Raw genomic sequence first — 24,731 nt, 5'->3', positions numbered from 1 at the left:
GAGGGTTTAGGATATCTCCCCACCCAAGAAAGCAGAGTGAGCTGAGGGGTCTGGCATAGCAGTGATTTGGAATATGTCTTTTATTTCCTAAAAAAACAACTCTGATGCTTTCTTCCCCTATATTTTTTTCTATGCAAACAAATAAATTTACCAGTTTGTAGTACAAGGACAAACCAGGCTGAGCCTCCTCATTGCTGCCATTGGTCCCATGGGACTTTTTAGGGCTTTGGTGTTATCTCAGGGGCCTGATGGAATTATGCTGTGGGGTTTCTTGGTATTGCAAACCCACAATTTAGTTTTGTAAATGAATATTTAAAGCTCTTAGAAACTTAAATCTATGAGGGAAATGTTTGAAATCAAAGATGCAAGATTCACCTGGGTTATTTTAGAGGCGGAAAAATTAAATGCCATGAAAACTATTATTATTATTATTATTATTATTATTATTATTATTATTATTATTATTATTATTATTATTATTATTATTATTATTATTATTATTATTATTATTATTATTTTCTGAAGTGGGATTTAATTTTCAATAATAATTTTCAATAATTTTTATTTTTTGTATTTCTGATGAATGACATCAGTGTCTAAACTTACAGCTGGGCAAAATCGAACTCAGCATAAAGAACAGAAAACACCCACCAACAGAGTGCTGCCTTCAGCCTGGCCCTGAAGGTTTTTTTGGATCAACATGTGGGAATGAGGGTGCAGGTTGGGAGCTGCAGGCACTCATTGCATCACAAACCTGGTAAAAAATGACCACTTTGTAAAAACACTCAGAGATGTCCCAATTTAAATCTACCACAAACTTTTCTTGCCCCTCTTGGCTTAGGCTCGGCAGCAATGAGGTGTTTAATCACAAAGACACTGATTTCTAATCTCGGGGGGACATTCTGAGGCAGCGCTTGACAAAAATCTTATTTCCTTCATCCCGAACTGGGACATTTCTGGGTGTTCCAGCAGCCGCCGTGCCCTCCAAACGCACACATCCCTATCCCCAGCTATGCGGCAATTTCTCACTCTTCAGCGCGGCGTTTCCCGTGGCACCGGAGGAGCCAGGAGAGATTGGGCTCCCCTCCGGGGCTGGGGTGTCCTTGTGGGGGTCGCATGAAGCCGAGGGGCTGGGGACTGCCGGTGGAGCACTGCAGGTGGCCGAGGTGCTGTCGCAGCAGGGCACGGACACCCCGGGGCACCGCACGGGGCCGGGCTGGCCCCGCTCCCCGTCTCTGTCCCTGTCCCCAGCTCCTATCCCCTGTCCCCTGTTCCTGTCCCCAGCCCCGCTCTCCTGTCCCTGTCCTCTGCTCCGCTCCCCTGTCCCTGTCTCTGTCACCAGCCCCTGTTCCTATCCCCTGTCCCCTATCCCCTATCCCCTATCTCCTATCCCCTGTCCCCTGTCCCCTATCCCCTGTCCCCTGTCCCCTGTCCCCTGTCCCCTGTCCCCTATCTCCTATCCCCTGTCCCCTGTCCCCTGTCCCCTGTCCCCTATCCCCTGTCCCCTGTCCCCTGTCCCCTGTCCCCTGTCCCCTATCCCCTATCCCCTGTCCCCTGTCCCCTGTCCCCTGTCCCCTGTCCCCAATCCCCTATCCCCTGTCCCCTGTCCCCTATCCCCTGTCCCCTGTCCCCTATCCCCTGTCCCCTATCCCCTGTCCCCTGTCCCCAATCCCCTGTCCCCTATCCCCTATCCCCTATCCCCTGTCCCCTGTCCCCTGTCCCCAGCCCCGCTCCTCTGGCCCCGCCGGTGCCACCCGGGCGAGTGCGCGGGCACCGTGTGCCCGGGGACGGGCCCAGCGCTCTGGTTTGCATATCGCGGCCACCGCAGCCAATAAGAATGTGGATTTTGAGACGGGCAGGCGGCGCAGCCAATGAGACGCGAGCGAGGCGGGGCCGGCGCGCAGGGCGGGGTGGCCCGGCCGGGCGGGCGCGCGGGGCCACTCTGAGGCGGGCGGCGGCGACAGCGGCGACAGCGGCAGCGACAGGTGGGACCCGCGGGCTCGGTGTGCCCTGCGAGCGACTGCGGGGCCCTGCGGGACCCTCTGTGGGGCTGGAGGAGCGCTGTGGGTGAAGGAGTGCGTGGCGCAGTGTGGGGCTGGGGACAGGCGCGCACGGGGCTGGGGCACTCCGCCTGGGGACCTGTGGGGGACATCGGCGTCCCGCGCGGGGCTGGGGGGCTGGGGAGGGGGATGGTGGCACCAGGGGTGCTGTGGGGTGAGGACAGGAGCCCCCATGGAGCCCCCCCAGGGATGCCGCGAGGAGTTCTCGTTCGGTGCCCGAGCGGGGCTGGGGGCACTGGGATGCTCCGGTACAGCCCGGGGAGCTCCGGTACAGCCCGGGGAGCTCCGGTACAGCCCGGGATGCTCCGGTACTGCCCCGGGGGTGATGCTCCGGTACAGCCCGGGGAGCTCCGGTACAGCCCGGGGAGCTCCGGTACAGCCCGGGGAGCTCCGGTACTGCCCCGGGGGTGATGCTCCGGTACAGCCCGGGATGCTCCGGTACAGCCCGGGGAGCTCCGGTACAGCCCAGGGAGCTCCGGTACAGCCCGGGGAGCTCCGGTACAGCCCCGGGGGTGATGCTCCGGTACAGCCCGGGGAGCTCCGGTACAGCCCCGGGGGTGATGCTCCGGTACTGCCCCGGGGGTGATGCTCCGGTACAGCCTGGGATGCTCCGGTACAGCCCCGGGGGTGATGCTCCGGTACAGCCCGGGGAGCTCCGGTACTGCCCCGGGGGTGATGCTCCGGTACAGCCCGGGGAGCTCCGGTACAGCCCGGGGAGCTCCGGTACAGCCCCGGGGGTGATGCTCCGGTACAGCCCCGGGGTGCTCTGGCAGAGCCCGGGATGCTCTGGCAAAGCCCGGGATGCTCCGGTACAGCCCGGGGAGCTCCGGTACAGCCTGGGATGCTCCGGTACAGCCCCGGGGTGCTCCGGTACTGCCCCGGGGAGCTCCGGTACAGCCCGGGGAGCTCCGGTACTGCCCCGGGGGTGATGCTCCGGTACAGCCCGGGGAGCTCCGGTACTGCCCCGGGGGTGATGCTCCGGTACAGCCCGGGGTGCTCCGGTACTGCCCCGGGGGTGATGCTCCGGTACAGCCCCGGGGAGCTCCGGTACAGCCCCGGGGTGCTGCTCGCCAGAGGGAATTTTCTTTTCCTCTCTTCACCTCCCCATCCGAGGCTCCCGAAGCGTTTCTTTTGACACCACCGACCAGAGACACCCCGCAGGGTGTGTGCATCACTGTACAGAGCCCTTGGCAGCAGGTAGAAGTGGTTGCCCAAGGTAAATGTGACTTTGTTGGTTTTTTTAAAAAAAAGTTTCTGCGATTTTCCCCCTCCTCTCCGGGCATAAAAACTCTTCCAGAGCTTCTGTTTTTAAAATGCACGTTCGAGTGAGCTTGCTCTTCCCAAGAAACTGGTTTTTACACAATGGGCTGTAGGAACTTGTGGGAGATGTGTCTGTAATTGCTGTGTCCCCAGGCTGCAGCTTCCAGCTGAGGCTCCAACACTGCCCTGTATTTCTGTCCCCACCAGTGCAAATAATGAAAGTACCCTTAAAAATAAAATATAATGGAAAAAAAAAAAAAAAAAAAAAGCCAGAAACTGATACTTTATGGCTTTAAACAGAGTTTAAATAGTGTCTCACCCTAACAAGCTATTAAACCAGAAGTGGGTATGAGGACATCACTGGGGTACCAAAGACAACCTGGGAATGGTATTAAAAGTTAAAAAAAGTGGAAAGCACAAATTGCTCTTTCTTTTAAAAGGTGATAAAGCTGTCTCTCTCCTGCCTCCTCCCATCCTGTTTAAGGGCTGGAGAGAAGAAAGTCATTAAATATATCAGGCACAGTCTGTAGCTAGCTTTTATGGGCTGTCTTTCCAAAGGTGCTGTGGGTTTGATTTGGGTGGCAGTGCTGCAAGTCAGAGATACTTGGGTTGTGTTTCCAGCCTGATACTCTGGAAATGGGACAACATTTCTGAGGAGGGGACAGAAACATCCCTGACAAGGAGGGAACAACATCCACAACCTCCAGGGGGTTAACCGGGAGCATGGGGCTTAAGCAGGAATCCAGATGGTGCAGGAGTTTTGCAGCACAGGGGTGGAATGGAGGGGTCCTGGGTGGGCTGCTGGTCCTTGGAGGGGTGCTGGTGCCCATCCCCAGCGTGGTGGGTGATGGCAGCAGCGTGAGGAGTGCAGGAGGACAAGGTGTGATGGAGCCAGGGGTGCTGGTGGAGGAAGGAGTGGCCAAGGACTTTTCTGAGGGCTCGGGTGATGGAAGTGGGGTTTGTGCTGGGGAAAATGTGTGGAAAAAAACCCCAGCAGATTGCTGGGGAGTCGGTGAAGTTTTCTCCTATGCTGAAATGCACTGGGAGGCATGACAGCACGCAGCCTCACTGGTGGCTCTGGGCGATGGAGGGGTCCAGTGTGGAAGGTTGACAGCACACAGACTGCTCCCATCCTGCCCACAACAGAGCTGGGATAATTGCTCATGCAATTATCTTTTCTTGTTTGCTTGGCTGGTTTTGGTTTTTTTTCAATAAATGCAAATAACTTCATCTTCCCAAGGCTGTGTTTGCCATCACACACTTCAGTCTTGTTGAGATCCTTTCCTAGCACTGTTAGAGCACCTTCCTGCTGGGATGAGACAAAAAAAAAAGGAGAATTCCTGAGTAAAAAGCAAACTGCATCCCTCAGGAACATCACTGCTGTGTAGTTTTAATTAATTACCTGCTTGCAGAAGGAGAAAGTTTGCTGGAAAGTTTGAGATGCTTGGCACCAAGACCTCCTCAGGCTGGCTACAGCTCCCTGACTAGCTCAGGGGGAAAATATTTTGTAAACGGTTTGAAAAATAGTTTGTCCTCAGTTATTTGTCCTTTTATACTATTTTATATCCATCTTATTTTATAGACACCTGCGGTTACATGGATTTATATAAAGTTGTTGCAGCCCCTTGAGGGAGCTGTGAAGCTCCTACTGATCTTGTGCACATAACAGGGAAATAGATATTACTTAGCAAGGATTTTTTTTTATTATTATTTTAATGCTCTGTGCTTGTGGGTGTAAAGAAGTGGCCACGAGTGCTCTAATGTACAAATTGTTCATGTAACTTGTTTGTCATGGGGCTGACAGGCTTTTTCCATAACTAGTAATTGTGTTTAGGAAGGATTTCTGATTTTGCAAGCAAGTGTGCTGGAAAATTAGGAAAATAATAGTAAAATAACTGTCAGAAGTGGAGAGTTGAGGACAGACTGCAGTTAAAGCATCTTCTACCTGCAGTGTCCCGTTTTTGTAAATAGCAATATTGCTCTTAGATGGAAAAATATTCTCATTTCAAGTGCTTTTTGATTTACATTAAATTTAACCACTTAATAAAACGAGCCCTGGGAGGCTCTGCCTGGCAAAGAGCATCATTCCTGGGATGTGACACCATCCTAAACAGGAGCCCAGGTGGGAGCAGCCTCCCTCCCCACCCCAGGTGATGCACACAGCGTGTGCCTGTGCACGTGTCTCAGTGCTGGCAGGGGCTGGGTGACCTGCTGGTAGTGCAGCATTGCCCCCAGAGCCGTGGTGTCCTCTGCCCCTCCTGCTCCTCACAGTGTCCCCAGCCATGGCAGTGCCACCCCAGTTCCCTCCTGCAGTTTGTCCTCTTGTGGTGCTTCTCCAAGAAATCCTCATTTGGCACCAGAGCAGGCTGGTGTTTCACTGGGAATTGCCGTTTGCCAAAAATAATTTGGCATTTATGGTCCCTGGTGCAGATGGTCTTGGGTGCTGACTTATTTCTGGGTGCCAGAGCTGCTGGCGCCAGTGCCGGATGCTGAGGCAGGGATTCCCCCCTTGGGATTCAGCTCTGGGATGCTCCAGGTGCTGCTGAGCCCTTGTGTGTGGGGATAAATCATTAAACACAGAATTCCCACTGCCAGGGGTCACCTGGCTGCAAGCTGCTTGGAGAAAACCCCAAATCTGTTTCGAGCATTGAGATGCTTTTAGAAACTAAAAGAAAAAAGAAATTTTAAAAAATTTCCAAGTTTAATTGCCACATTTATTCCGGAGAAAAGGCTAAATTAAAACAGAATTGGCAAACAAGGAGTTTCTTGTTTATTCCCATTTTGTATTTATTTTAGTCCCCGCCAAGCTGTCACTTGAAATTCAATTTGCTCAGTATTGCTGTTGCTTCTGCCAGGAGGCTGCTCCGAGTCGCCTGTGGAGAGCTCGGACTTCACTTGTGTGCTGTAGGGGAGTGAAACTTCACATTTAACAGCCAGAGGTGGAATATTTAATTCCAAAAATCCTGGCTGGTCTGTTGTCCCTGGTTGTTTTGACCAGGGGAGAAGACACGACTGAAAGGAGCCTGCTCATTTTTGGTGGCAGAAAACCCAGTGAGAGGGTGCCAAAGAGTGGGTAGTGGCATGTCAAGTACTTTCTCACATTTTACAGATGGTTTATATAACCTGCTTGGCCATATTATTATATTTTTTCCCGTCCAGTTACATAATCCCAATTTATGAAAGCTTTAGGAAGTTGATTCCCCACTGTTACATGTCTATGTTACAGCCTCTGAGCTTGTTAGGATGCTTGGCCTCCCTGCCAGGCATCTCCCAAGAAGCTCAGGCTGGTGTGGAACAGCTGTTTATACACTCATTATTGCTATCATTTCTATAATTTATATTTCTTTAATTATTTTGTTTTAGCCATCATCAAAAGCTGTGTCAGCCTCTCGAAGGCAGGGTGGGTGCAGGCTGGTGCCTCTCCCAGCTGATGCAGAGCAAAGGCTTTGGGCATTCCTGCTTTTCCCAGTATTTTGAGGATCTGTTGCTTGTGGCAGAGACTTGCTGTGATTTTTGTGGTGGAAGCAGCTGAAATCCTTGCTGGAGTCAGGGATGGCTTTGGGGGCAGGTAGGAAAGGAGCTGCAGAGGCATCCATGTGTAAAATCCTCGGCCTCATCCTGCCCCTGTCACTTTCTCCCCTGGGGACAGCAGCTCCCCACAAATGGCTGTGGATTTTGCTTTCCCCAAAATAATTTGTCCTTCAAAATAAAGGAGGAAAAAAATAAAATGCTGCTTTTTTCCTTAATTCCTTTTCACATGAAAGTGGAGGGCATTGTGTGTCGTACCCACTCTGGAGGAGATGGACCACAGGCTGCTCACAAGAAAGTTCACAGGAGCTTTATCCATCTGATTTTTTTTTTTTTTTTTTTTTATTTTGAATCAGCTTGGGAAAACCACCAAACAAGCATTTCCTTGCTAGAAAACCAGCAGAAGAGCCAGATTGTTTTTAATGGGTTTATATTGTAAACTAGGGGGATAAAGCCACTCCTCTCTGAAAGTCATTTGTGTGTTGCTGGCACAAGCCTGTTCACCTCACTCCAGGGGATGCAGAGAGACTGAACCCATCTTGCTTTTGCCTGAGATATTTATTCTGGCAGGGTTAGTGACCCATTCTGCTCACTTGTTCCTCTCACTGCAGCTGAGGAACAGCCTCTTATTCCACATATTTGGGGAAAAAAAAATACTTATGACTTGAACCTTAAATAAAACCATTTCAGAAGCTTAAAAATATTAGCTAGAATTAGCAGAATGATGAAGCCACTGTGATGGGAACATCCACTGCTGTATTTAAATGTATTTACTGCATGCAGTAGCTTTCTTTTTCACTTTGTTATCCTCTTAATTGTTTTAAAACCTTCCTGTGTTGGTGCTTTCCTGGTAAAAGGCAGATCCTCCAAGGTCTTTGGGAGGTGACTGGGGACTGCATCCCCCTCTGAAGTGTCCCCACACTGTGGGTGGCACTTTTTGGTACCGGGGTCTCCGTGGCATTCACCCTGGAGCAGGGACTGGCCATGGGTAAAGGAGACCAAAGGATTGCCCTTCCCTGGTGAATCAGAGCTCACCCTGGGTGACATGGGGGCTTCTCAGGGTGCTGGGCAATTCAAGCAGCTCTGTTTGCATTTTGGTTTTTCGTTTGCATAGAAGTTGCCATGCCTGGCCTGCTGGGGTGTTGGCTGCTTGCATAGAGTGCACGCTAGGAAGTAAATTGATCTATGGGAGTTCTTAGTTGGTGAACAATAGTTTCAATTTCATGGCTTCCCTGTTTATTTTGAAGGAGGGGGAGAAAGTCGAGTGGCCAGGATTTAAAAAAAAAAAAAGAAAAGAAAAGAAAAAAAGACAATATATTAATTAACTGTGATGTGTGAGTATGAGAAACAACACACAATGTCTGGATATGTCCTTATGTGTTGGGATGGAGCTGAGGGTTATATGAAGATGCTTGTCCATCTTATTAAGGTCATATTTTGTTAGAAATCACAATTTTAAGTTATTACCATCACCCTCCTTGGTCTCTGTTCAGCAGACTGGCCCTGAGGTGTCTTAAAACACCCTCATCCAGGAGAAATCACTGCTCTGGTCTTCCCCCTCCTGCTGCACAGGCACAGCTTGCTCAGCAAGAAGGGATTTTATTAGGAAGAAGTGGCTGTAGTGATGGAAGGGGAAGCAATCCACTGTGGGACAGTGGAGAGAGCCACTAATTGGGTTTTCCTTCATTATCAGTGTGTGCAGGGATGCATGTGCAGCTTTGTGCTGCTGTCCAGCTCGAGGGGCTGGGATTTGGGATGGTGATCACCAGGATCCAGGGCCCCACATCCCCCAGCTGTGCTTTCAGATTTGTTGTTTTTAAGCTTGACCTTTGCGTATTCAAGAAACTCCCTCCTGTGTTGCAATCCAAAGCTTTTAGGGCTGCTGTGGTGCCGTGGAAGCAAAAGTGCTTTGTGCTAAGTGGGTCTTAAAAAACAAACCCCAGAGCAGCCAGCTCTTATTTTTTTTCATTCTGTTAATTTTCATCCCAGTGAAACAATTGGACAGGATATAGCTTTGATTTATTTTTTTTAAAGCTGATGGTAAGATGCTATTTTGTGGAAACAGCAAGTCAAAACAGATTTTGGCCATAGTCTTCATCACCCCTCTCTGATCATGGTGGAGTATGATCTGTGGCTCAAAACTGTTCTGTTTTTCCTTCTTCTGAAATCCTGTTTTAGAATAAAGCACATGTGGTTTTTTTCGTCTTTTTTCTTTTTTTTCTTTTTGTCCCCTCTCCTCTTACCAGGTATTTCCCTGCAGTGTCTCCAGGCCTGGACTCTCCCTGCACCTTCAAACCTTCTCCAAGGATTGCATGGTGGCAAGGTGAGACCCCTCAAAACCCTTCCCAGTCATGCTCTTCCCCGTCCCTTTCCCCTCCTGCGAGCCTCTGGGAGGGATCTGCAACATGAAGTTTCCATTTGGAGCTGGCAAATTCCCGGTATGCTGATTTCTAGGAAACGTGGCTGGGGATCGTGTGGTTGGTGAAACCCTAGCATGTGTGATACCTGTCTGTCCTCAGCCCAGGGTCACAGATCTGCATCCCATTGTGAATTTTCACTGATTTCTCACTGTTGGGAGGCAGCAACGCCTGTGGTGGAGAGGGAATTGTAAAATTCAAAGGCTTGTTTTTATTTATTTCTGTGCTTCTCTGACCCATCCATGTTTATATCCCAGGGAAATGGAGCAGTGTGGATGTTCAGAGGAGGGAGGATGGTTTATCCTGGCTTCATTTACAGCCTTACATTAATCTTGTGGGTAGTAGCAGCAACAGGAAAGCAGGATCTGCTTGGGGTGTCAGAAACACCCAGGGGCTTTCACACAGAGTAATTAATTAATGCCCTCCCTGTATTCAGAGTATACAAACATGAAGATTCAGGCTCTGACACCAGCAGCAAGCTTGCTGTGCTCAGTGACATAGCTGCCTGCTCGCTATTTAAACCTCGGGGAATAGCAGATATAATTTTTTTTGCCCTACAACTGTTTGTTTCAAATTAATTGGGATTTTGGCCTCTGGCCAACCTCCTCCTGTCTCTCCAAATGGGACATAAGTGGGAGCAGTGCACTCTTTTCTCTAACCTAGTTGGAGCTGTTTTTGCTGGACAGAGAAGCCATGAGCTCTTTCATAACGTGGGCCACATCTTAATAGCCGGGTCTTGTGGGCTCCATCCCTCCCACTGCTGCTGACGCAGAGCGTCTCCCCTCCCGCCCGCCTTGGCCAGCTTCCCTGGATGACTCCTCTAATTGCTTACGTAGAAAAATAATGAGAAGGATGCGTAGGGTGTATTTTTAGATGTCTCTTGGTGGGATTTAGCAACCGGCAAGCCGGAGCCAGCACCTCCCTGCCTGTCTCCTGCATCCAGCTGTGGCTGCTTGGTGGACTTGGGGAGGTTCTGTCCAGGAGCTGGTGATTCTTGGGCAAGCTTCTCTGCATTTTTTGGGCTTCTCCTGGTCCTTATGGGTGGGATATGGATGACATGTGCCTGGTACTGCGCAGGATCTGTGCTGGGAATCCCTGAGCTGGTGCACGGTGCTGATGCCATGCCTGTGCTGGGATGGGCACCACCACCTCCTCACTTCTCTCCAACAGGAAGGCCATGGTGGCTTCCCACCCAAATCATTCAATCATGGAAAGGTTTGCATTGGAAGGAAACCTTAAAGGCCATCTAATCCAGCCCCTCCACCATAAGCAGGGTCACCTTCCACTAGATGAGGTTGCTGAGGGCTCTGTCTGAACTCTCCCAAATGTTCCCAGGAAAGGGGTGTCCATCACCCTTTAGGGTTACCAGTGCTTCACTACCCACATCATCAAACATTTCTTCCAAATCCATGGCACATATTCCAATAAATACCTGTGAGATAATGGGTCTCACCACATGTTGCTTTGCTTTGTAAATGCTTTTTTTTTTTTTAAGATGTTTCCATCTGAAACCCCAGCAGCGCAGAGGAAAGGGAGCAGACACAGAATGCCATTAAATATCACCCCAAAGACTACGATAATTGAGCCTTGCAACAAGTAGTTCCCTTATTTTTCTCTCTGCTTCTTCCATTTCAGGGCTCTTTGTGTCTCGGTGGCTTCCTGTGCTGGGGGGGCCGGGCTCCAGTCCTTCCCTTTCCACCCGGGTGTGAGGAAAGCAATTCTTCTTGCAGAGCGACTTATCTGTCCTTGGAGCTGAAAACATCCTTTCTTTGCTCTTTCTGAATCCCCCAAATGAATGATTTCTCCTGCTGGTTAGCATCAGCTTCCACGCTGAAGACTGTGGGAAAGTTTCACAATTAGAGTGGCTTTAATAGATCTGGTTTATGTCTTAAAAAACCCATCACTTTCTAATTCTCCATCACATGTTTCCTTGATGATGTGTCGCCCAGCAGTGCAGCTACCAAAATAGCCCCATGGTCTGAAGGAAATCATCAGGAAATATGTTTTTGAAACTGTAGGCAATTCTTTTTTTTCACCAGGAACCATTGGAAAAAGTCTGTGTTCAATGGAAAACGTGGCTTTTCTGGCACCTTGTCTGCTTATGTGGTGACATTTGGGAGCACAGTGCTCCAGCAGTTTGTCCAGAAACCCCCTCAGTTCCTTAGATTCTTGCTGTGAGTTTTCTCTTTATCCACCCAAATAGCTGGCATTCTTTTGGTGCTGGGTTTGCTTCAATTTTTGGGGAAAATTCTTGCTTGTGCATTGTCTTTCCATGCAGGAAAGACACCCTTTCCTCTTCCAGCACCTCCTGTGGTCCTGCCAGGCTGAGGGAGTGTGTGCTGTGTCCCCCCAGGTCTAAGGAGACCATGACCACTGATGAGGCCACCAAGAGTGAAGGGGAGGTGCAGACAGTGGCTCTGGCTGAGCGTGGGGAAGACATCACACCGTCCAAGGACCGAGGGGTTCTGAAGGTAAGGGGGATCTGCTGAGAGTGTCCCACCTTCCTGTGCTTTGGGGTGCATGGCCACCTCACTGGGCTGCATCCCCAGCCCTCAGGGTCACAGTTCCAGGGCTGTAGGATCGAGTTCTTTCATTTCAAAGGCAAAGGGGATGAGCATTGCTTGAGTAAAAGAGGATGGAGTGGTGGTTGAGGCTGGTGGGACCAGGCTGCTCCCTGAATTTCACTGCTATTGTGTTCCCAATCAGATTATTAGCTGTAAATCCACAAAGCATTTCTGTGTGTGACTCACAGACATTAGAAAGAGCACATTACTGAGGTCATCCAGTCCGCTCCACAGCCCTTTTTTCATATTCAGGGCCATTTCTGGATAGTTCTGCTCCTCAGCACTTACACTTCTCCACTTGAATAGGACCTTTCCTCCAAGAATAGCATCCTCCCCTGCTCCATCCTCAGCTCGAGAACTGCTTGTTCCCGGCTGCAGTGTTCAGAAAAAAGTGTTGACAAGGAGTGAGTAGTGAACTGACACACCCCTGTGAGTAAAATGTGTACGGACAGAGAGTGAGTGGAGTTACATTCACTGCAGGTTTGGAACCAGGGTTTTTATCTACCCAGTATGGACTGGTCTCTGCCCCCAGCCCTGTCCAGCTCCATTGCTGTGGTTCCAGTTTGTTTTTAGGAGCTGTTACAGAGCAAATTTAGGGGCAAACTGAATAGTTCCCCCCTGAGCCTTCCTGTTATTTAGGGCAGCACTGGGGTGTACGTGCATGTATATATGTATATATTTTTATGTAAATGCACATGTGTTTATCTCTCTCCCCCTCCATATGCATCCTTTGGCCCTAGCTCATGGCTGGTTTCTCTCTCTCAGATAATTAAGAGGCCTGGGAGTGAGGATGAGTTTCCCATGATCGGAGACAAGGTTTATGTGCACTACAAGGGAAAACTGGCCAACGGGAAAAAATTTGACTCCAGCCGCGATCGGAATGAGCCTTTCATCTTCAGCTTGGGCAAGGGTGAGCTGGTCCAGGGGTGTCCTTCCATGGGATGGTGGAGGGTGGGATCATCCTGGGGCAGGAGGATCAGCTGACCCTGTTGCTGCACAACTGTGTCAGCCCTGCCTTTCGTGACTTGTGAACGTGGGGGTTTTTTTGGGTGTCGTCCTTGCCGCACACAGGCTGGGTTTTTTCCCAGGATGCTGGTTTCTCCCTCCTGCCTGACATCTGCCTTTCTTCTAGGTCAGGTAATCAAGGCATGGGACATTGGGGTGGCCACCATGAAGAAGGGAGAGATCTGCTACTTGCTCTGCAAACCTGAGTACGCGTACGGCTCTGCTGGGAGTGCCCCCAAAATCCCCTCCAATGCCACCCTCTTTTTCGAGGCAAGTAATGCTGGTGAGCTGGTGTGTGGATGAGCAAGCTCACTCTCTTTCTGCCTTGCCAGCCAGCTCAGAAATAAAAAAATTAAAATAATAATAATAATAATAATAATAATAATAATAATAATAATAATAATCAACCAAAGCCCAAACAACAATTAAAAAAAACCAAAACCTCACAACAACAACAAAAAAAACAACCAAAACCCAGCTTGGATTCCTGAAACGTGTCCCTCTGCTCCAGGAAGCGCTGCCAGGGCTTTCTCAGAAATGAGTGTCTGAGCTGGAAGGCTGGGACTGAAACTCCAGCTTAGCAGAGTCCTGGTGCCGGGGCGGGGAGTGGGCAGATTCCTGGTTTCAACATGCTCATGGGAAGGAGAAAGCAGCTGGGAAATGCCTCCAGGTGCTAAAAATCCATTAGTGCTGAGGGGTGGTAGGAAAATTAAGTTTTTGGCACAGAGGGCTCCCTGGGCAGGGCTTGTTGGGACACAGCAGGAGGAGGGAGTCTGTCCTAAATTAAGGCTCAGGTCTTCCAAGTGGAGTGTGGACTAAGCTGAGGCTCAAAGCTGCTCCCATCAGAGGATGAAGAGGAAGCTCCTGCCCACACTGGGAGACTTGCACAGCATCTTCCAGCAGCAGCTGTGTTGTACCTTAACAGGTTCAATAAACTTATTTTTACTGTTACTTTGTGTTATGCTTCAGGTACTGGATGTGTCCCAGTTTCTAATTAATCGCGTGTATTATGCTGTGGTTTGGATCTGGGTTTTTTGGGCAACTTCTGCTCATCAGCTGAACAGAGAATTAGCTGGCTTGATTCTCCAGCCAGGGGATGAACTGCTGCTTTGTGGTTCTTCTGTTGTTTTTCTCTTCTCCTTTCCCCCTCCCTATGCTCTGCCCACTTTTTCTTTATTATTTTTTAGGTCGAGCTGCTTGACTTCAAAGGTGAGGACTTGTTTGAGGATGGAGGAATAATCCGGAGGATCAAGAGGAAGGGAGAAGGTTACTCCAACCCCAATGAAGGTGCTACCGTGGAGAGTGAGTGCTGTATCTGCTGTGGGATAACTGGAGGAATCAGCCTGTCCTGAGCTGATCCCTGGCGAGAAGCTGCTGGGAGTGCACAGGCTGAAGGTGGCCATGCATCCTGGTGGGATGCAGTTACATCCATCCAGAGGCTAGATGGGATGGAGAGGGGCTGGGGATGCTCCTCTGAGCTCTCCTTGGCCAGCCCCTGTGGTGGCCCTGCCAGAGCTGCTGCCCTGCAGGGCTGGGTGGAAAAGCAGCAGCTCAGGAGTTTTCCTGAGCTGCTCAGGCAGCGGCTGAGGGGAGGATGGAAGAAGCAAACCCCCATGGAGTTTCAGGGCCATCTGAAACTTTCTGTCATCCCCTCTGACTCTTCTGCATCCCAGTGAAGTGTCCAGGGTGTTCTGGGATGTGCCATCTGCCAAAGTCCCTGGCTCTGCCTTGCCTCCAAAGCATCAGTTGCCAGCCCTTTCTCCCTCGACACTTGCTAAGGATTTTGGACACTCAGCAGTTTCTTTGGCCTCATTCTAATGTTGATGGTACTTTTGGGAGATCTCATCACATCTCTCACAGAATGGGGCTTTTTCCTTCCCTTGTGGGCACAGGACTGCTGATGGTGAGGGGAAGGAAATTATTACAAGGGGTTTGCTGAGGCTGGGGTGGTATCAGCTGACACGGGAGGATGAGGAGCTCACATCCCATTGGGCTCTCCTTCTGGTCCCATTTCTGGAGTAGACATTTCATGGGGCTGAGCAGGGGAAGGCAGACTGGGATTTGGGGGTTTTTTCTTCCCAAGAACTGCTCAGACACACACACAGAGCTTGCTCCATATGGGAGGTATTTACTGTCTTTTCTTAATTCCAGAGGTCCTGTACACAAAGATTCTAAAGTCCCTTTAGTGACTGAGAAATTGAATCTGAGCTGTGAGACCTTATAAAGCTCATGGCTTTAAGTGGCTGGTTCTTCTGAGGCTCTCTTTTAGGAAAAAATGAGATTTTGTCTCAGATTCTACTGTCTGAGTGGTGGTCGCTGTGCTGGGGGTGGCACAGCAGCTGTGGGGACACAGCAGTCCACCCTGGGGCAGGGCTGTGATAGTTTACCTCAGCTGTGTATTTTGGGAGGTGCTGGAATTAGGCTGAAAGAAACCACGCTTCCAGGAGCAAGTACCTCCAGGTTTTTATAGGCTTTAACTTTTACAGACCCTAAATCCCAGTCTCTAAAACCTGTGCTGCAGTTGAAATCTGGCATTCCAGCTTTTTTACATCCTTTCACCCCCCCCACCCCTCCTCCTTCTCCGTTTTTAATCTGAGTACAAATTGCTGTCAGCACATCAAGTTCGTGTGCCAGCCGCACTCAGTACACTCTGTTCTCAGCTCTTCAAAAACAAAATCGCTGCAGGCACTGAGAGAACAATAAGTCAGAGCTGCAACCGGAGTGATGTTCCTTTAGTGACTTTTTTTTCTCTGTAATCCAAGAGTGGCTGAACCAGCTGACCCACTCCTGGAAACCCGAGCAGAGATTTTCTCCCCTGTGCTTGGTGTATTTTCTGTGCAATTAAAACAGAGCAGAACTATCCTTGGAAGGAAAGATCACAACATCCCCTTGTGCATCCTGTTTTAAAGTGGATCTTCCCATTACCACCACATCCCACCGGGGATGTGGGACCTGGGGGAGCTGTAGTGCTGCTTTTGGGGTCAAGGATTATGGGTCTGTGCTTGCTAGGAACGTGCAGGGAGATGCATGGTGCTGTGGGGTGGCTGGGTTACCTGTTTTTTAGGCAGAATTTTCCACATTTACTGTGCCTAAAAATACCAGCCAGCTTGGTTTTGGGTAGTGCAAAAGCAGAGGTTGTCCCCGGAGGAGCTGGATTTGCTTTTTGTTCTCATCCCAAGCTGGGTGAGCTCACAGCAGCCTGACTGCCGTGGTCATCCAGTGATGGATGCAGGATGTGTCCCAGGAAGCTGGCAAGCACCTGAGCATCCTCTGCTTGAGTCCCAGCGTGGCTTTGGTGGCAAGAGTGGGGTGACAAGGCAGAGCCTGTTGTTCTGCACCTGCAGTGAGGAACCGCACACACCCCCCCCCCCCAACTCTTTGGGTCTCTTATGGCAGCTGGACCTGCTCTTGGATTGAGGGCTGCCACATCTGCCTTGGTCCATGTCTCTCATCCTAAGGATTGTTGTAGGTCCCAGGGCAGGAGATGGACACAGATTTCCTTCAGCCCAGGCTGCAGCTCTTCTGTGCAGAGCCCAGACCCTCACAGCTGTTTCTGGTACCCAGCTTGTCCTGCCCCTCACCTGCCACCACAGCAGGATGCTCAGTGCCCTGCAGCATCTCAGGTTGCATTCTGTTCCCCTCAAGCTCATGTCTTTGCAGGCTGCAAAACCTTTAGGCACAGCTGTGAATTTCTCCTCTTGCAAAGCTTTTTTTTGTCGTTGTTGTTGTTGTTTGTTTTGGCTTTTTTTTTTTTAACAGTATGTAGGAGTTCCTTGTGAAATTGCTTCTACTTAATGCCTGCCTGCATGTGTGTATGCCTTTTACCCTGCAAGCAGAATGCAAAGGCTGCAAAAGCGTCCCTAAAGCCTGGAACGTCTTCAGGTTTGAATAAATAAATAAAGAATTATCTTGCTGTGGAAAGGCAGCCAGGAGCGCCAGGTGGTGAATGTGCCAGGTACCCAGTGTCCACTCCGGCTGTGCTTCTGCCAGCGTCTGGGGCTGGAACAGCACGGCTCCTGGTTGAAGATTAAAAATAAGTTTATCTTGTACTTTGAGTTCTCAGAGTCGGGAGAACATGGCCTTGTTTTCGAGGCAGGAGTCAAGGCAGTATAGCACAGTATAGAAGATTTGTAATCACCGTGATAAACTCTGCGTGGCGCCGTGCCAGGAGCAATATCCAGTTCCAGTAAGACTTGACTTGTGCACTTGAGTACAAGGGGAACATATTAGTCATGATGTTTATCTGTTGTTTGGTCCTGGGTTAGACGAGATATGCCTGCCTTGCTTTTAAGCAATGTTCCCAAGCCTTTCCTTCTCCAGCCCTGGGTCTTCCCTCTTCCAGGGAAATCTGCTGAGTTTTGGCAAAGATGCTTTATAAAATGCTTTCTAAGACACTTTGGAGCCCACCTTTCTTCAAGGTTTGGGTGATTCTGGGTGCCATCCTGCCTCTCTTTCCCCCTCTGCAGTTCACCTGGAGGGATTCTGTGGCGGCCGCAGATTCGACTGCAAGGATGTGAAATTTGTCGTGGGTGAAGGGGAGGACCATGACATCCCCATCGGCATTGACAAGGCCCTGGAGAAGATGCAGAGGGGAGAGCACTGCATTCTCTACCTCAGCCCACGGTGAGAAGCATCTCCACAGGGGTGATGGGTGGGTCTCAGCCGCCAGCACATGTGAAAGATGGTGATCCTGAAAATAGGATGCTCCAGGAGAGTCTCAGAGAGCACCAGTTGCATGGAAACAGGAATATTGAGATGCTTTAAACAAAACAGGTGAAAGGGCTTTATCCAAGTCCAGTGTCTGAGATGAAAATGTCTCCCTAGAAATGACCAGGGCTGGAGAGAAACCTCTGTGAAAGGCTGTGATGTAGCCAGAAGGGGTAATTCCCAAGATGTGCATTGTATATCCACAGGGACCTTTGCTCATGGAGCGTAACATCACCCTGTCCCCAAAATGTTAGAGAGCCATGGGTGGAAACCTGGGTCTGCATTTATGGGCAAGCTCTGCTGAAAATGAGGTTTTTTCCTCCTTCTCCGAGTGCCTCCTCCTGCCCTGCAGGTACGGCTTTGGCGAGGCTGGGAAGCCAAAATACGGCATCCAGGGGAATGCGAAGCTGGTGTACGAGGTGACCCTGAAGAGTTTTGAGAAGGTGAGGGCAGAGGAGCTCCAGTCCCTCCCCAGGTTACAGGAGGGTTACAGGAATGTCAGGGCCTGTGTAGCCTCCAGCCTTTGTCCCTGGGGTGGCTGCAGCCCAACCCCTGCTGAAGTGGACACGTCACCGAGGAGCTTCGTGTTCTTAATTTGTTCTTCTCTGTTAGTTTGTTTTATTCTTGTGGCTGAGGTCCAAGGCTGGGTGTCTTTATTTGTTCTTAACCTTGTCCTTTTGTACTTTCTTTTTATTGTAATATTATTTTTTCCTTTTTTTTTCCCTCTTCTTTTTTCCTTTTTTTTTTTCTCATATTTTCTCCCTTTTTCTCGTATTTTCTCCTCTTTCCTCTTCTTTTTTATTTTCTCTCATTTTTCTCCTTTTTCTGCTTTTTCTCTTATTATTTTTTCTCTTATTTTTTTTCTTCTGCTTTTATTTTCTTCCCCTTTTTTTCTTATTTTTTCCTCATTTTTTTTCCCCTTGGGCTGCACAGATAAAAGCTGGTACATCCAGCCAGCCCTGTGGAGCTTGGCTGTGCCCATGAGAAGGCTGGGGGTGCGATGCAGGAGAAGTCCATGGGATTTGCACATCCCTGGATAGATCCCCTGCCTGTGGCATCACTCTGGCCAAAGCAGGAGCAGGACCTGTCCCCAGGCTCTGTGGTGCAGCCCTGGTGAGCCCTGAGTGTGACCATGCTGTCCCAGAGTTGTCCTGCAGGGGCAGGGGAAGCTGCTCTGCTCCCCTGGGAGTGCTCCAAGGAGTGCTTCAAGTGTTCATTTGCAGGCCAAGGAGTCGTGGGAGATGGACACCAAAGAGAAGCTGGAGCAGGCAGCTGTGGTCAAGGAGAAGGGCACAATGTACTTCAAGGTTTGTGAACTGGGGGGTGGCAGAGGCAGAGGAGGGGAGCTGGGACTGAATTTGGCAGCCATCAGTGTCAGGGAAGCCATGTGCCCCCGGATAGGGCTAGGGAAGGTGAGTCCTGTCCTCCCTCTGCCTTTTTCTCACTCCTTGATGCTCCCTGAGATATCTCATCCTTTCCCAGCATTGCCTGGGCTCCGTGTGCTCCCTGCAGAGCAGGACAGCAGATCAAACCCTTCCCAGGCCAAGGCTAATGCTGAGGGGTTTTGCATTCCCCTTCCCAGCTGGGGCTTCCCAGCTCCCCACTGTTCTGACTGAGCTTTTCCCAAACCTGCTGGTTCTGTAGGAGTTGGGATCCTCTTCCTTGCCTGTATTTATTGAACACCCCAGATTACCCTTGTCACCAGCTCATGGGACATTCCAGGGGCAGGCTGAACCTCTTTTTGCTCCTTTCAGGAAGGCAAGTACCTGCAGGCAGTGATTCAGTATGGGAAGATTGTATCCTGGCTGGAAATGGAGTATGGCTTGTCTGAAAAGGAATCTAAAGCCTCTGATTCCTTCCTGCTGGCTGCCTTCCTCAACCTGGCCATGTGCTACCTGAAGCTGCGAGAGTACGCCAAGGCTGTCGAGTGCTGTGACAAGGTAGAGCTGCACTGATGCTGTCCCTTCTGGCTTGCCAGAAATTGATGCCTTTATGGGCTACCTAAAAACAGAGGCCAGAAATTAAGAGAATAAAAAGCAGTTATATTTATTGAAGGGCCTTCAGGTACGTTTAAGGCAGATGAAGCCCCTCCCAGAGGCTACACCTAAGAAATGGATGATGGGTCATGGGTTTTCACACTCTTTTATAGAAGTCCATTTGAATATTGGGGGTTAATCTTCCAATTCCAGCTTCAGGTAATAAAGTCATTTACCCCATGTTTGCTCACCACAACTCAATTTTGTTTCCATCTCTTGGGGCCTGAGACGGTGAGGTGTCCTTGATTCCCAGACCTGGAGAGAAATTGTTTTGTCAAAATGGGAAAGCAGCAGCTAAAACTGTGTATGGAGTTTAGAGTTAAACACTAAAGAATTTCAAGATTACAAATATATGAAAAATATAAAAGCTAAAATCTTAAGGTATCAGCACGAGCCTGGGGGATGGAGCGTCCTCTTCCTCCTGCATGTTCTCATTGTGAGTTTGGTGGGCCTTTTTAAAATTCCTTGTCATATATGAAGGAATTAAGAAGGGATGGTGGCATCCCTTCTGCACCTGGGGGTCCCTGTGGACACTGAGTGCTCAGAGACTGCAGCACTACAAGGGCTTTAGGGGTTCAAAATCCTCTTGGGCATGCATTTACAGCAGCTTTTCTTCCAAAGCTAGATCTGTGTGAATGGATCTGTGTAGAATGACAACCTTGGGATGCTGTTTGGGTCTGCCCAGGCTGGGGCTGGGCAGTCAGTTCTGCTCTGGGTGTGACACAGGCAAGTCCACCAAGGGGTGGGATGGGGCTTTGCCACTCGCTAAAAGATCTTTGACCTTGTATTTGTCAGGAAACTCTGAATTCTTTTATAAAAGGATTAGATTTAAGCATCTTGTATATGGGAAATACATGAGATATTTGTGTTAGTCTAAAAGGTAAATCACTGAGGTGGTTTATATGAGCCTGAGGTGTATATATAGCTTTTACTAAAAGAAAACATCATTGCTGAAACAGGGAGACAAAAGGGCTTGGATTTAGTCTTTACACCTGATCTCTTGCCTGTGGGTTTTTGTCTTCAACTGATTGCTTAAAACAGGGTGTTTTAAGCAAGGAGAGATAATAAAACTATATTAATGATCTCCAAACTGCTGATGGAGATGAGGCAATTTTTGTTGAGCAAGATGCAAGTGCTCTGGAGATTTGAAGCCACCTTGTCCTGATTTTCACAGATTTATTGAGGCTTCAACTGTAGGGGATCTCTTGGGAGGGCTCTGAGATGTTAACAGAGACTTGTGTGTATTTCCAGGCTCTGGGGTTGGACCAGGACAATGAAAAAGGCCTGTACAGGAGGGGTGAAGCCAGGTTATTGATGAACGAGTTCGAGCTGGCCAAATGTGACTTTCAAAAAGTGCTGGAAGTGAATCCACAGAACAAAGCAGCGAAATCCCAGATCTCTGTGTGCCAGAAGAAAACAAAGGAGCACAACGAGCGGGACCGGAGGATCTACGCCAACATGTTCACAAAGTTTGCAGAAAGGGATGCAAAGGTGAGTGTTGCTCATTTTTGGCCATCCAGGGTTGTGTTGAAGGATGCTCAACAGGTTTGTGACAAGAAGAGATGGGTTAAACCAAATTCAATTACAGATCAGGTTGAGGATGGAGAGATAGAGCCTGCTGCAGTGGGACTTCTTGGTCTCTCTTATGCAGAGGCTGCCATCAGATGCTCAATCATCAATAAAAGCATTTGCAGTGTGAGCTGACAGGGGCTGATAACAGAGGCAGCATTGGTATTTAATTTTGCTGCTCCCAGCTAGTGACTGTTGATGAGCTCCTGGTCACTGGTAAAATGAAGTACGATTCCATCTCTGGCAGGGATATTTTGAGATATGATAGTGTGGATTTCCTGAAGCTGGTAAGGCAATACCTGCTCCTCTGCTCAGGCAGAGAGATCACTGTCTCAGAACAGGCTTGCATCCAAAATTCCACTGAACAAAACCTGGTGTACTGTAATGAGAGAGGACACAGCTTTGCAGGCCATCTGCATGGGTCATTTTTAGTATAATCTCTTCTGAAGCGGTGTCTGGAGGTTGAGGCTGTGGATTAAGTGATTGGTACAGCCCCTGGGGAGCAGCATGCTGGGGCAACCAGCTCAGGCAAGGAGTGGGGCCAATGTGGCCAGCTGCAGGCACTGTGTTTGGCTTGTGTGGCCAGCTGTGATGGGCACAGTCACTGCTGGAGCAGCCATGAGGCTTCTCTGTGCCTGAGTGCTCCTTTCCTGCACCCTCTTGATAGGCTGCACCTGTGGCTCAGTCCTGTATCTCCAGTCTGACACTGCTGCCTTACCTCCTCATCCTTCTCTTCCCTATCCATCCATCCATCCATCCATCCATCCATCCATCCATCCATCCATCATCCATCCATCCAGGCTCACTCTGTGTCCACACCCTGCTTGTGGTGGGATGGGTCACATCATCCCCAGGGGTCCCACACCTTCCCCAAAAGCTGCCTGAGCTGTGAGCTTTATCCTCCACCAGCCACTGAGTCAAGGAAATTGAACCCTCCAGTGTGAGCGTCACTGCTCAGTGGGCACAAGGAAGTTGTGGGGGGCAATTTTGCCTCTCCCCTTCCAGGCTGGGCTGCCTATGCCTATTCCCAGCACCCCTGTCATTTGTCTGCCCCTCCCCTCTCCCATTTCCAGCTCAGTGTGTTTTATTTGCTGTTTGGCAGGAAGCAGCCAGCAAAACTGGTGTGGAAAAAACAGCGGAGAAGGCGGCTTGTGAAAAACGACCGAAAACTGATGCTGAAGGTGAAGAGGCTGAAGGACACGTATGATGGAGGAGGAGGGGATGGGAGAGCCTTGTGCCCTCGGCCCACACTGAAAAGGTTGCTGCCAAACCTTGGGACTTGCCAGTGTTTTCTTGTAAAGCTTGTTACAGTCTGTGTGATCGTGGAAGCAAAAAGCACCTCGCAAAGAAAAGTGACCCCGTCCCACCGTCCTGGGTGCACTGGGGGCAGAGCAGGAGCGGCAGGACACATGGGACCACTGCACGTGGAACAAATAGCATTCAAACAGCAGGAAAAAGAAAAAAAAATATTATAATGATAAATTAAAACTCTTGGCTCCTTGGAGGTTTCCGTAGACAGCTTGTTCCAGCTCCCTAGGCTTTGTGTCCACTCTCAGCACAGCATCCTGTGAGAGGAGCTGGGATGTGGGACATGCTCCTTGTGCACTGCAGTGCTGCCTCTGGCTGTCCCAGGGATTGGCTTTGCCTCCTGTGGCCAAAGGGGTGGCAGGGCAGAGCCAGGATGAGAACCCACACGGCCTCTGCTGCAGCCCCTGCGTGCATCAGTCTTTAAAGCACTGTTTGGGGAGGGGAGGCCACACAGATTTTACATTCTGAAGGAGCTGGTTCGTGTGTCTTTAGAGAGCAAAGGCCTGTCCAGCTTTGCAGGTGCCCAACCCACAGCCTGCACCCCATCCCATGGCTCCTGACTTTAAAAGTTTTATTGCTTTTATTGGGATCTGTATGTGGGGAAAATAAAGGAGCAGGTTGACATGTGGTTCAGAAAGCAAGTGGCTGGGTCTGAGCTGGTGCCATGGGTTTGTCACTGAGCAGCTTTCCCATGGTGAGGGGATCCCAGGTGCATCGTGTCCCTGCACCGGGGCTGCTGCTACCTCCTCAGCCATCAGTCCTCTCCATCCTCAAGGGACACTGTCACTACCCCATGAGAACAGCTTTCCAGTTGTTATTTTTCCTGTCTCTATAATAATACCCCTTTTTGGAGCTTGAAAATAAACAACTGAAAGAAAAAGGAAAAAAAAAAAATTAAAAAGTACTCTTTCTCTGGATCCTGCTCAGCAAATGACGTGGCTGTGGGGAGGATGGATGTGTACTCCTTGGGGGGAAGATGCCCCAGCAGTTGAGGAATTATTGGTGTCTCCAAGAGCTGGTGCTGCCCCTTTTTATCAGTGCCATTGTTCTCTGGAGAGCCAGCCAAGGGTCAGCAATCCATGCTTTGGAGATGCCTGGCTGGGGGATGCTCTTTGGGGTCTCAGCTGTTTTTCCAGCCTGGGAGGTATATCTTTATGCTTTTTGCCCTGCCCCACAGTGTATTCTTTTGGGAGGTGTTTTCCCGAGCTGGGTGGGTTGAGGAGTTATTTGTGCCCCTTGACTGAGGGTGGAGAGAGAGCAGAAAGCTGAGCCAGTGGGGTATTAGGACTGCCCATCCCTCTTTTATACCCTTCCTCCACAATCTTGGGAGACTAAGCCAGTTTGGGTTAAAATTCCTCTTCTCTAGTCCCATCAGGTGGTACCTGAAGAATCATTTCTCAAGCCTGTCAGTTTTCCCACCTGCAGCAGTGGCACAGCATCCTCACGGCTGCTTCAGCTGCTCATCCAGGGCTTGGGTTTCCTACCACCATGGCATGCACCTCCCTGGAGGCTGCTGTGAGACCCAGGGCCTCTGTAAAATGTGGGCTTTTTGTTTTTTCTTGCAGGGCAAGAGTCCTTTGGGGGCAGCCCAAGCCACATTTTTCATAGGAAACTACAGGGGAAAAAAAAACAACCAAAAAAACCAATTTGCTTTGCAGTTTCTGGGCTCGCTCCCCATTTTTAAGCAGATTTTTGATTTGTTTTGGCTTGGTGCTTTTGGAAGAGAAATGGAACTTGTGATGAGATGAGGTTTAGAAATGAAAGGGAAACCAGAAGAGTTTTGCAGGGAGTATTAAGAAGTTCCCGGTGCCGGTGGGTCTCAGTGTGCAGTGCTCAAATGCCATCTAGCGGCACCAAGCACAGGTTGGGGGTTTTGGGGTAACCGTGGTGGGCTGGGCAAGGCCAAGGGTCCAGTGGGGACACTGGGGACACTGGGCCTGTCTGGCTTTGCAACCCAACAGCATCTGTGAAGATCTCTGGGGTGTAATATTTAGAGTTAAATGTTAAGTGGTGTAATAAGGAGGTGAGGCCTGAGCAGGAGGTTATGAAACGCATCCAAAAGAGACCTCAGGACATGGGACAGGGGTCAGAGCAGAGGTCAGTACAGAAACCCTTTGCACCACCCAGAGCTAGGGATGCTGTCTTCCCCTCCGTGGGCTTTCTATGCACAACTCACACAAAATAGCCCAAATCCTGCTCTTCACTCACCAAGAAGACTTTTCTGGGTGAAAAACAAAGACGCCCAGGGAGGATAAGCCTAAACATGATCAGAGAGCC

General features: G+C 49.8%; 1 protein-coding gene across 6 annotated transcripts; it reads left to right on the top strand.

Moving 5' to 3' along the window:
- Positions 1-1,857: 1,857 nt before the first annotated feature.
- FKBP5 (FKBP prolyl isomerase 5) lies at positions 1,858-23,371 on the top strand. Of its 6 annotated transcripts, none has more exons than XM_086861562.1 (13): positions 1,858-1,985; positions 9,095-9,171; positions 11,305-11,439; positions 11,619-11,736; positions 12,595-12,739; positions 12,962-13,104; positions 14,022-14,136; positions 17,301-17,457; positions 17,894-17,984; positions 18,765-18,848; positions 19,296-19,481; positions 20,829-21,068; positions 22,249-23,371. In XM_086861562.1, exons 2-13 carry the CDS (start codon positions 9,161-9,163, stop codon positions 22,351-22,353), a joined length of 1,530 nt encoding a protein of 509 aa, XP_086717688.1. In that variant the 5' UTR covers positions 1,858-1,985; positions 9,095-9,160; the 3' UTR covers positions 22,354-23,371. The 6 variants fall into 6 exon arrangements, with proteins under 6 accessions (XP_086717688.1, XP_086717690.1, XP_086717692.1 ...); XM_086861563.1 differs by having other exon boundaries at positions 1,922-1,985; positions 9,109-9,171; XM_086861564.1 differs by lacking the exon at positions 11,305-11,439.
- Positions 23,372-24,731: the final 1,360 nt, after the last annotated feature.

The sequence above is a fragment of the Cyanistes caeruleus genome, chromosome 24, assembly GCF_971803275.1.
Source record: "Cyanistes caeruleus chromosome 24, bCyaCae1.hap1.1, whole genome shotgun sequence".
In the NCBI taxonomy this organism is placed as follows: Eukaryota; Metazoa; Chordata; class Aves; order Passeriformes; family Paridae; genus Cyanistes; species Cyanistes caeruleus.
Note: the sequence above shows the minus strand (reverse complement) of the source record. Positions and strands in the feature narration are given on the sequence as shown.

Coding starts and splice junctions, on each gene's coding strand:
- FKBP5 (XM_086861562.1), top strand. Junction 12,740..12,961: donor CATCTTCAGCTTGGGCAAGG/GTGAGCTGGTCC, acceptor CCTTTCTTCTAG/GTCAGGTAATCAAGGCATGG. Junction 17,458..17,893: donor ATTCTCTACCTCAGCCCACG/GTGAGAAGCATC, acceptor CCTGCCCTGCAG/GTACGGCTTTGGCGAGGCTG.